At 42.7% G+C, this 12,530-nt stretch overlaps 1 protein-coding gene across 4 annotated transcripts in view; it reads right to left on the bottom strand.

Moving 5' to 3' along the window:
* The window catches only part of rims1b (regulating synaptic membrane exocytosis 1b), a 94,181-nt gene that overhangs the window by 34,415 nt on the left and 47,236 nt on the right, over positions 1-12,530 (bottom strand). For 3 of the 4 annotated variants that reach the window (XM_039613726.1, XM_039613728.1, XM_039613727.1), the window contains 10 exons: positions 11,850-12,151; positions 10,474-11,399; positions 5,332-5,372; positions 5,054-5,164; positions 4,840-4,939; positions 3,013-3,136; positions 2,542-2,588; positions 2,331-2,455; positions 2,114-2,244; positions 1,809-1,980 (listed from right to left, as the gene is read on the bottom strand). In XM_039613726.1, coding sequence (XP_039469660.1) covers positions 1,809-1,980; positions 2,114-2,244; positions 2,331-2,455; positions 2,542-2,588; positions 3,013-3,136; positions 4,840-4,939; positions 5,054-5,164; positions 5,332-5,372; positions 10,474-11,399; positions 11,850-12,151 — 2,079 coding nt within the window. The remainder of the gene's footprint in view (positions 1-1,808; positions 1,981-2,113; positions 2,245-2,330; positions 2,456-2,541; positions 2,589-3,012; positions 3,137-4,839; positions 4,940-5,053; positions 5,165-5,331; positions 5,373-10,473; positions 11,400-11,849; positions 12,152-12,530) is intronic. The other variant, XM_039613725.1, reaches the window with a different exon arrangement.

Raw genomic sequence — 12,530 nt, 5'->3', positions numbered from 1 at the left:
GTTTTGTGACTCCTGTAAGTAAAAAATCCTTTATGGATAAATTATGGTTTGATTGCTATTATCTTCTTCTGATGTAATCAGAAGTGTCTTTAATTTAAGTGTCTTTAATTTAAAACATAGTAAAAATCCCAAGATTTCCAGTTATGGGATATTGGGAAACATTTGGGAGCTGGCAGAATTAGTTATGTAATTATATTATCTGGAACTGGTGATGTAAATGATCAATACTTGTCTGAATGAAGTCAGTGAGACCAGATATCTCTAATTTCTTCTCCGAAACAGCTCTGGCCTGCTGTTTAGACCATCTATTTATGAGAGGCAGCCAATGAGAGGAAAGTGTACTTAAGAGCCAAGAGAGGAGGAGCTTAAGAGGGGAGGAGCTAAAACATTGTTTTGAACAGAAGAGCTGGACTGGGAGGCATTACAAGATAAATAACAATTTGATAGCGTATTAGTTCATTTTGAATTTAATGGCAGCAAGACAAAAGTTGGGACAAGGTAACAAAAGGCTAGAAATGTGAGGACAGGAACATTTTGCAACTAATTAGCTTAAATGGTAACAGCTCAGTAACATGACTGGGTATAAATGTGCATCTTATAGAAGTACAGAGGTTCATCAATCTGAAAAAAAAAAAACCTGTAAAAAATTGTGGAACAATTCCAGTTCCTCAGTGTAAAATTATATACAGCACATAATATCATCAAAAGAGTCAAGAGAATGTGGAGAAACCTCCGTGTGCAAGTGAAAAGACGGAAAATCAAGACTGGATGCCTGCAATCTTGGGATCCTCAGGCAGCGCTGTATTAAAAACAGGCGTGATTCTGTGATGGTGCAAGGGCTCAGGAACAGTTCCAGAAATCACTGTCTGTGAACACAGGTCACCATTTATCATCTATAAATGCAGATTAAAGCTCTGCCAGGCAAAGAAGAGGCCATGTTTGAAACGCTGCCATCTTCTATGGGCCAAAGCTCTTTTTAAATGAACTCAGGCAAAAGGGAAAACTTAAATTCCTATTGGAAATGTGTCTGTGTGTGTCATTAATGGTGGGTGTGAGTGAATGAGCAAATGGTGTGTATGTGTGTGTGTGAATGGCTGGACCTGGGTCCGGGGCTTGCTGAGCCTCACGCCCTGTGGGACACGGTCCTGCTCCCTGCTGGACACTTCTGCCTGTCCCTGGGATGCGATTCTCACTTGTACTCTATCCTTATTATATTTACCCCCTCCCTCCAAAAGCTGCCAGACAGGACAGGATTTAAAACACGTGCACCACATCCTCTGGACTAAAGAAGAGTTCAAACACTGTCAATTCTCAACAGTATATACACGTTTTAGAGCAATGTATGCTTCCCTCTATATGACATCTACATTGACATTCAGGGAAGACCTTCCATACTGCATCTAGATGATGCCAAACTGTATCGATTCCAACAGCATAGATACCGAAGATAGATGTAGCAGAAGAGTTTGTGTAGTGATCTGGCCTACCTGAGGTTCAGACTAACTTAAAACATCTGGAGCATCATGAAACCAAAAGTGAAACCAGGACTGTTAAGCAGCTGGAGTCTTCTATCAGACAATAATGGGACAACATCCCTCTTCCTAAAGTCCAGCAAATCCAGCAACTGGTCCTCTCAGTTGATCTCCACCTTATTTTTTTAATTTTGAAAATGTAAACAATACATATGTTTCCTATCATCTACTAAGGTTAAAATGTGGATTTAGGGAATTTGATGTGTCTATTACAAGTTTTACAGTTCAACCAATAAAATGGCTTTGCCTGCAGATTGGACAGTGGTCGTCACGCACCTCGCCCAGGAATTCACTCTCCTCCTCCTGGACTCGAGGCTGGTCCCACACTGTGATCTCCAGCATCCGCTCTCTGAAGTCTCGCCGGTGAACGTGGGAATAAATAAAGGTCTGGTTCCACTTGGGCTCAGCGCTCTTTTTCACGGTTTTAGTCCGTCGTTTACTCTTATCACTGGAAGAGAGAAGAAATCATGGATTCATTCAGTTTGCAAGAAGGAGAACAGTATGTTTTTTTTATTCTTAAAAACAGATGAAGAAATACTCGTGAGATGCTCAATAAGTAAAAATGAACACACTGAGCTGACCTCCTATCAGGCAGGAAGTACATCTTGACGTAGGGGTTTCGAGGTCGTCCGTCTGGTCGGGGTGGCAAGTCTATGGCTTGAAGGACGTTGACAATCAGCTGATGGCCCACTTTGTCGTACCACAGCTTCACCTGTAACAATGCATAAAGGCAGTTAGCATCCTTCTGAATCTATATCCATTCAGATGAACCTCATTGTGTTTGTTCCTGATACTCACAGAGAGCTGTCCAGGCAGAACCAGAGGAAGGTCTCTGAGAGTACTGGGACTAGTAGGGGACATCACAGATATAGATGGACGGTCCATCTTCTGGGACTCAAAGGAGCTGGAGCCTGCTGAGGGATCAACAGAATGAATAATAGGAAAAAACATTAACTGAAAGCACATTTTAAAATACAAAGCATGTTAAGCTGGTGATATAAAAACTTACTAGATTCTAGAGGAGGGTGGGAGGACTCTGGGATTCTTGGGATGTCTCTGTAAAAAGAAGAAGAGTCACAAAGTGTATACAAATCTTCCCTCACTATATGTCATTCGGCTGGCATATATCACTAAACAACAACAGTTTCTAACACAGTAGAAGAAAGAAAAAAAACAGTCAGTCATATTAACAGTGTGGGAAAGACAGCAGGTGGCCAAGGACTGAAGAACAGGTGGAAAAAAGGGGATGTCTTTCTTGGATCTGAAGGATTTCAGGGAAGACACATTGGGAAGGGGCTCCACCCATTTCAGCAACTCTACTTACTGATGTGCTCTATACACTTTTCTCAAGAAGTGTTTGGACATAATTCGGTTCACAGAGCTTTTAGATAAAGGAGACACATCAAAAGTCCGTCAGAAGGAAAATCAAAGCCGTTGTACTTTAACAATGATCAGTACACATTAGTAACAGTAAACTCACCCTATAGGTCTCGAAACAACAATCTCCACTTGAGGCTCAGCCTTGGATTCGAGAATGATGTTGTACACTTCTTTCTTGGTTGCTCCTGGCAACGACTTCCCGTTCCACTGCAACACCTCATCACCTGAAAACAAGATTAATACTTCTTAAAGTCAAACTGAAAAATGAAATGTCCTCAGTGTGCAGTTAAGCGCAGCTTTTCTGCTCTGTGCTCCACACAAAAACCTGACGATGATTGGTCAAAGACTGTATTCAGAAAATGGACATTGTCACCATGACATCACCCTTTGGTAAGAAAAGTCCTTTTGTGAAACTTCAAGCTTGTTTGACGCTGAATGACCGAGGGGTGGATCTGATGGAGAAAATGAGGCGTCGCTGCATGGTTTTACACTTAAAACTTGTCAATCACACTCTCCAAAAGTTGAATCTGTTCATCTGGACGTAGCGTTTTGTGGGAGAAATGTTTCGTCACTCATCCAAGTGACTTGGACGAGTGACGAGTGACGAGTGACTGGAGATTTACTTTCCTGGATGATTGAGAATGCATCAAGACGTTGTCAATCACACGATTAATCACACCCTGTTTCATCCTCGTTTCTGACTTTAATGGAGAAAATAATTTAATTTAATGTGACTTTAGTGTGGAAACAATTTTATCTCTTCAATCTCCAGACTTAAAATAAGTGGTTGTCCAGCACATTAATGTGACTTATTGCCTCTTGCATCTTTCATGAATTATCATGAAAAGATCCAAGTTGTCAAATTAGAGAAAAATAACGACTTCTGAGAGTTTTCAGAGACTGGAATGACTTTTTTGCACTTAATGAGACACATTTCTGTCTTTTTATCAGCCCATTTTTACATGTTTGGTTTGGTATGCCAACCCACTATTTAGCCCACCTTAAAGGTCACTGCTGCCTGGGTTTTCTTGTTGGCTCCTCCTTTTTTTCCTGACTAAACCCACAGTAAGAAAGCATTTTAGTTGAGTTACGATGATTTCCGACCTGTAAATTGAAAACGGAGCTCTCAGAACCTCCTCAAATGTTTTTTCACCCTCAGGAGTGATTTTAACACTATGTTCAAGCATAAATAAGGCCCTGGGTTAATACTTTCAGCAGCAGCTGAGTCACTGGGAGCTGCTGCAAGGACCTCATTCTGAATATTAGCTGTCTCTTTCATGGGCTCAAATGTTACGTTAACAAGAAGCTGTACAGTCAAAATTTACAGCCACAAGTAGTCCTGTGACCTCAGCTCTCCACACATTACTCCATTATTGTTCAAATCATGACACAGCGTGGTCAGATAAGCAAAATGTTGTATGAGTGATGACTGCTTTACTGCAGAACTGCACACATTGCCTGTTTATACATTCTGTGCTTCCTTATATATGCTCTAATTTCACTTTAATTCCAACAGCTGACTATGGTTGCTTACTTTTGCCCACATTCCTTTTTTTCTTTTTTAAAGGGCTTTGAAAATTATTTATCAATGTAAAACTGGCAAAACCAAACTCCTCAAAATAACACTCCAGTTTCCACAAGCAGGCTGGTTGATTGCTTGAGTTCAAGTGCCAGCTCACACAGACATTACACCAATAAAAACACCAGTATTATTACTATTCTGTAGGCCACCACAAGCTGCTACAAATGTTTAGCAATTTAGCATTTAACAATTTAAATGACAAGTACGCTACTCATGCCTGCAAAGATGACAGGTACATACTGATGTCTCTGCAAAGGTTGATCTCACATGCATTCCTCGATAAAAGCATTACTGTCTGCAGTTCTGCAACTCCTGCAAAGGAACAACATGTTCTATTTTTTGCACCTGCACGTAGGTGTCCCACGACATCTGCCAGACTCCCTTTTTTAACTTTGGTGATGAAGGCCCCAAGTCTCCCTGTCTCCGTCATCTTCCCTCCTACCACCTGCACACAAAGACGAGACAGATGTACGATAAGATCAGATGTCCCTCCGTCCTCTCCAACACTGCCTGTTGTCTCTGTGAGGACAGATCTTAATGTGAATGAATCCCTGCTTACTTTTAGTCCCAGGAGAGAGCCTGCCTCACGGGGCATGGCTGACCTCTTGCTCAGAGTGATCCGTCCAATCAGGTGGTCACCCTCTTTGGATGGCTGCCACGAAACTGGATGCTAAAGGGACAAAGACATGAGGATGTTTACAAAGCACATTATCAGCTGTAAATACTGGTAATTTGGTCATGGGTCCCATGCAAGATTAGACTTCATATAAGTGCAGCTATATGTGAGGAAAGGGATCAGGGCAGAGCTTCAGGAACAACCTGACTGGTGAAACTTACGTGCCAAACTGCAGGATCTAGAGGATGACAGTCCCAGTCGCCTGCAGGGAGAAAGAGTTCAAGAGGGAGGAATTAGTCATTTGTCTAAATGATGTTAAATGCAATTGTGCAGGTTGATTCCAAGCTACAAAAAACTCTTAGAAAGATGACTCAGTGATGCCATTAAAGACTGGGATCTGTTTTAATTCAAACAACATAACTAATGGTTTTATCATCCCATTTCTATTTTACATGCTGTGGCCTGCCAAAGGCTTTCTTTACTGTAGGTTTAATTTTAAAAAGCTAAAAATTCAATTTTGCCATCTATAAAAATGTAACTTAATTCACTAAAATGATATCTGAAATCTCTTACTTAAAAATAATTTAGACTCCCTGTTGAAGCTCCAAAGCTCTTATATTTTAGTATTTAGTTTCTGTTAGTTATATTTTTTTATTGAATTTTTATTACATTTTGATTTATTAGACTTGCCTTTACTATGTCATCCTATCTTGTCAAGTGTTTCTGTTGGTGATTATCTGTTGAGTTGCTTCCTGTTTTATTTTAACAGTCATCTGTCTCTGGTGTCTTGTGATTAGTTTACTTCCTCTGGCATTGTCTTGATTGTCTTCAGCTGTGTCTCATCGCCCTGCTGTGTCAACTTCCTTAATAATTACCCTCATGACTTTAAATAGTGTTGTTTTCCCTTTTCTTAGCATCTCTTAACGCCGTAGTGATGGTGTGATGAAGGCCTGTGAATGTGTCGGATCTTTCCAGCCAATTGCTTCACCAGAAGGCAGATCACACAAAGCCCCGTTTAACAGCTCATTTTGAACTAGTGACATCTGCTGGTCATTCATGTGCAGCAGCCCTGCTGTGATAATACATGTGGGCTACACACCAGTGGATCTGTAAACATAATGATGTATCAATTGTAGAATGCCCGTTTGAGGTCCTGTGTAAAATACACGTATACACCTGCATCTAACCATCCTCTCTGAGACTGTTTTGAGAAGACGTGTGTTATCAGTGGGAGATGTCAGGTCAAAATGCTCTCTAACTGCTGATATTTTCCGCCTCTTTGCTGGCTCCATAATCTCGTTGCAGACTGCTGATGATCATCAGAATCACCTCAGACCACAAAAAAACAAATTCCCACATCTTTTCAACAGCTGAAATCTGGTTCAAATGACATGAGGCAGTCACGTCATTTCAGAGAAAGGGGGCCTCGTTTATCTTTGGTCACGTGGTTTCTGAAGAAAACAATACAGGTGTTTGCCCGGGCTTTATTTGGGCAAGCCCCCTTTCCTTGACACAGGCCTCGGGGCTTAAGCATCAGACGAAACATCAAAATTATTTAGCCTGTGATCATTCCCTGTGTGCGTCCTCCCTTTGAGTCCATGTGGATTTAGTTTTGCTCTACTCTCCCATGTGTTTGTTGGACTTTGCAAACAGCTACAACAGCCTGTCTTCTGAATCCGTGTTTGGGTCCTTGGGACCTGCTAGCTGTGACTAACTGTGTTGTCTATTGTGAGTTGTCGATTTAAAAAGGGAGGAGCTAAAACCCTGTGTTCCAACAGAGGATGACCTGGGTAGCTGCACCACACCCCGGTATAAGATAATTAAGGATTATTCTGAACCATGAATAATGCAAAGCTACTCTAGATTTTAAGAATACAAATATGGAGCTGGAAGTGAGCAGAACAGTTTAGTGTGTGTCCTTTAACTTACATGCAGGATTAAAGTAATGTCATTCAGCAGTAACGGCTAAAAACACTCATAATCAAACTATTATCATTACTCTCCAACTTGGCCTGTCCAAGACTGGCTAAGTTGGACAGAGAAACGAGAGAGTGTCCGTGTACCCCAGCACTCATTAACACTGACAGATGGTCGGATCAAGTAGGAAAGCTAATTGGCTCTACATCAAGACAGAGGAGCCTGGGAGATTTGCAGTCATTGTTTTCAAGCAGGAGTAAAACAACAGCAAGAAAACATCAGATGGCGATTTTAAAATCCTTTGAGTAACTTCAGTTTGAAGTACGTGGGCAGGGAGAATAATTCATGTGATGCTTTTTGGCAAAAACCTGCAGTCCTGGCTTACTCTCATCGGTAACTGACTGATATGGAAAAATCATCTGTTTAAAAGGAGCACGTGAGCATCCACACTATCACCCATTTTCAGCAGCTCTCTCCCTCGTCCTTCCAATCCACATCAGCGTTCTTTGGTATTTGTCTGTTTTAGTTTCCTCTGGTGTGGACTTTCACATTGTCATTTTCTCTGAGCCAGTTAGAGACAACATAAGCCTCAAAGCCACAGCATCCTATACTTTACTGGGCCTTCATGCAGCCACTGTCTGAAAAAAGCTTTTAGCTCTTCTGTCTTTGAGGCAGCTTTATGCCTGGGTGTCAAGTCTACACTCACAGACAGAGCTGTGTGCCTGAGATGAGCATATTAAGGATCATCATACAGCCAATAACCGATATAACTCTCTGAAACCTGAGCGTTTGGCTCATAGGGATTGCCCACACATAAAAGGTTTAATACCAGCAATGCTGTGGTAATTTGTTAATAGAGTGCTTCAACATCAGAGTTGAATTGAATTTTATTATCATCGTATTTATACTTGGATCCTAATGGTGATACACAAACCCATCTTATCTTTTTTATCACTTTTTGCAAAAATTTAACGAATGTTTCATTCATTATATTTTTGCATAAGTAAAATAACAGAATTTCACCTGAGCTTTTGAGGGCAAAGTTCAAATACGTGTATATGTGACAGAAAATAAAGAGAAACATATTAGAGCAGAGGTTCCCAAAGTGTGGGGCCCGCCCCCTAGGGGGGGGCGCAGAGCCATTGCAGGGGGGGCGCGGTATGAAAAGAAAAAAAAAAAAAAAAAAAGCGCTTGGACACTGTGGACAGGTTTTTGACGGGGCTCCCACACAAACGCAAAGCAGGAGATGAAGCATGGCTGAATATGTTTCCAAACCAACTTTCTTCCAAGCCAAAGACTAGAAAATATGGTGAAGCATATCTTCCTTTTGGCTTCACCTGCACAAGTGCCGAGGTAGGTCTCCCCTGCAAGATTAGTTTCCCTGCGTCGGGAGCAGCGCTGGGCTCTCCAAATCACGGACAAACAGGATCCCACATTCTTGATTTTTAGTTCACAAACACTTCTTGTAATAACTAACTACTCCTGACATTTTGGACATGTTAGCTCTTTATGCAGTAAAGTTACAGTGGGATACAAATAATTTTTCTTGTAAAACAAAGGGGGGCCTGGCAAAAAAAGAGTTTGGGAACCACTGTATTAGAGCCAGGGTGGCACAGTGGTGGTACAGCACGGTCACTTAACTGGAAGAATGCTTTTGAATCAAACCTGCTGCTCAGCCTTTTTGCATCAGTTGCTTTCGAGTTCTCTTGACATGCATGTTAGACTAACAATATTCCCATCATTGACCGAATATTCCAGCAATTCATATTTTCATATTATACGGTAAAAAAATTTATGCTAGTGGCCATGTGTTGGATGAACAATGAGGAAAATGAATGGATGGACCCAATTCAATAACTTGTGGTAATTCTGGGTCAGTTCAGTGCGTTTCCGTAAGAATTTAGTTACATTCTTTTAATATATCTCCAGATCACAAGAGTTACCACTATATACTGTAAGGTAAAGGACATGCAATAATACAATAATAATAATAAAATAATTCAGGTCAACCTAAACCACTAAACTAAACGTATAATATATATAGCTGACCAATAATTGCCTTCAAGAGGAGCTTCAAGATGAGTGCTGATTGGTGAGATTTGATAGTCTTTAGAACTTTTTAGTTACATCTCAGATTCATGTAATGACACCTAATTTCTTGAACCAAAAAGATCTCCGGCCATGTCTAATTTAAGATGACACCAGCATTAATCTGACAATGCAATGCCATTCCATCGCACAACGCATGCTACATATTATCCTGTGACTTTTTCTTATTACCAGAGATGATGAGAGTAAAAGGATAAATCCTGTTTTGAGGCCCAGCTAGCTAAAGAGTGTTTAAAACAGCTAATAATCCCAATCCACACCATCTACCCATTACCAGTCCCTGAGTTATAGTAACATGGATTAAAACATCTGGAACAGCCTCCTTCTGGGACTGACCAGTGAGAGATAAGCTGATGCAGTAACTCTGCCTCCTAAACCCAAACACTCTTGCCTGGGTTATTTTAGCACAGCCCTTGATTTCTGTTAGTGCGAGGAAATCCATAAGCGCCAAGAAGATAGCGGAAATCGTGTAGCGTGCAACTGCAACCAGGCTTGAATTTAGCCGGTGGTACATGGTTGGCTGTTGCAGCTGGCTGTTAGCGAAGCATTACATAGCCAGCGAGCCACTGACCTAATTCCACAAATCTGCTGGCCTAAATCACAGGGACTCTCCAAATAAATGAGAGCTGTCCTGAGAGCAGCAGGGTTTAGCCACAGCACAGAGGTGTAGATGACACACAGGGATAGTAATGCACTGCATGCTGGGTGAGCACTTTATCCTATCGCTTATCATATAGTTTCACAGTCCAAAACTAGAAAGTGTTGGTTTTAGAGTAATCTTGGGGGTCGAAATATATCTGGCTTTTCTCACATTATTTGTAATTCCACTACCAATGCAGAATGCAGTGGAAAATATATCCATGAAGTGTGGGATTATGTTCGTATTTTACCTTATATCTGATCAACAGTGGTTAAAAACTGTGGCAGATCTCTTGTCCGGTCTATTGATTGGTCTGTCTCCCGGAGTATTAGCAGCAGATCAGATTTCAATTAGTCATCAGATCTGCTGTGACTCTAATCTTGCTCAGAGCATGCCGGGCGCACAGTGTCGGCTTGGTTCTTGACAATGATGAGAATACAGGAGAGACCCCATTAAAGTCCTGTGTGTTTCATTTACACAGAATGAGGATTACATGAGGAAACAAAGTATGAACGTGTGGTCTAGATGAGACCAGCCAGAGCTCATTAGCAAAATATAATAAGAAGACTCATGAGTGAAAAAGAAGTCTCAACAAGTAAGGAAAAGTTTCTAATGTACAGAAATGGATGGTGGCTAACGGTGTAAGGTATGTAGGTTTAGAGAGATTCAGCTTAGTAAGCACATCTGTCTGACTGACCTTTCTCGCTGACACTTTCCATGTCCACGTCCTCACAGCTGGTGTACTCGGGCGTGGATCCGCCCTCCTCCTCTGAGCTGCTGATGGACATCTGCCTCTTGTTGACTCCGCGCTTGCCCTTGTATGACTGTGGAGGGGGTGGCCGCAAAGACTCCGACTGGTCCGAGCCCTGAGAGTCCTTCCTCAGCAGGTTATCCACCCCACCCTTCTCCCTCGATGTCCGCGTCCCGTCTTGGGGTCCATGCTCCAGGCGACTGTTGTTTGGACCCCAGTCTGAAGGCACAGGTCCCCCGGGTTGGGACCCTGATCTTCCCCCTCCACTGGCAGGGGGAGCCCCACCTACAACCCCCACGGTCCTATCTGCAGAGTAGGCCCTGTGATTCTCCATGAGGGCCTTGCGGTCTCCTTCCCCACCTCCACCCCTCCTGGCAAGACGGTTTTCTGGCACCTGTCCTGTGCTGCCTCCACCCCCACCTCCCCCACCCCCTTCACCAGGCCCCAGTCCGACCTCATTTATTGCAAGATCACTGTGTCGTCGCTCATGCCGCACCTTCGACACCTTGGCGTGCATGCGCATCTCCTGCTCCTCCTTCTGTGGTTTGACTGGGTATCTTGCCAAGTTGGGGTCACTGCGATAGCGGTTCTGGAACTCCTCCTCGCGCCGCTGCCGTTCCCTCTTCTCCTCATCCTCTGGACGCCTGCGGTGTGTTTCTGAACGACCCAGGTTTTCATCCCCGTCTTCGTAGTCCTGAGAGTGGATCTTTTCCAGCCGCCTTCCATCTCCTAACCTTCTCTCTCCTCTGTCTCCGGGACCCACCCGCTCGTCCAGAGATGACTGTGAATGCAACTTGTCTGCTGGTCTCCGGGCAGAACCACGTACCATGCCTCCCTTACCATTTTGCTCATGGAAAGAAACTGGCCTTTTCCTAAATGAGAAAAGAAATTAGGTTATTTTTTAAAAGCAAATACAAACACAGGAGAATTGTTTGCATGCTTTTTCACAGAAATATTTTGTGCTTTTTATATATTCTTTCTTTTTTTATTTTCAAAATCTTCTTAGTTCAGTCACGAAGGGCTATCAACAGATTAAAAAACTACTAACCAGGATGAGACAGCTATGAATTCTTACCTAACACACCCAAAGAATTAAAACAAAGGGATTGAGTCAAAGACCTCTCAAGACCTGCCTGTGACCTACCTTCTTCTTTGGTTAAGCTACAGCAGACTCAGAGCTACATAGCGGATTAAAAAACACAACAAGGACTTCAGCAAATTAATATACCATGAAAACTGAATCCTGCAGCACTTCTAGCTTCCACCAATTCCTATGTTAAAAATGAAAAGAGGCAAAGGTTGTAAATAAAGAGGAATCTCACTTTTCTCTTGGGGGTTCACTTTGAGAGCGAGAGCCAGGCATGGTGTCAGCACCCTTGAGAGCAGTGACGCCGGCAGGCGGATGTGTCCCGTCTGGTGGCCCTGTGTTGGCGTTGGTGCTGGATGGTGGGGCTTGGGACCTGGAGCGGAGTAGCTTCCTGTCCCGTTGGGCCTCACCTCCCGTGGCTGGATTGTTTAAAGAGGTGCCCAGGCTCCCGGGCCGCACCCCTGACCCCGAAAACCATTCTCCTGATTTGGTGAGAATCTCCTGTTGCTTACGGCACTGGTTGCATACCCACATTACCTGGAAAGGTCGAAAGGAAAGAAGATTTTGGCAAACTCATTTCAAGTCACCTCTGAACATCCACCAGGTCACCAGCAACACATCTGGGCTTAGCACTGGATTGTTTTTTTGTTTTTAGTTTGGCGGGGGGGCAACATGCTTAAAAGGTACATTTTCAGAAACTTTCTTAGCATCTAACTTTCCACAATTCCATAAAAATAGGTGGATTCTAACTTTATCCAAACCCTACCCCTAACTCCTGAGGGGTTGTGGGTGACCTGCTTGATGTCAGGAGGCCAAATCTGCAGCATTAAAAACATCTGTACAATGCAGGTGGACTTTAATGTGCCTTTAGCTTAGCACCATAACTTTACTGGAGCATTCAGTTTTTCATAGACAT

Source organism: Oreochromis aureus, linkage group 6 (assembly GCF_013358895.1).
Source record: "Oreochromis aureus strain Israel breed Guangdong linkage group 6, ZZ_aureus, whole genome shotgun sequence".
Lineage (NCBI taxonomy): Eukaryota > Metazoa > Chordata > Actinopteri > Cichliformes > Cichlidae > Oreochromis > Oreochromis aureus.
The sequence above is the reverse complement of the archived record's forward strand: the minus strand, read 5'-3'. Positions and strand labels throughout refer to the sequence as shown.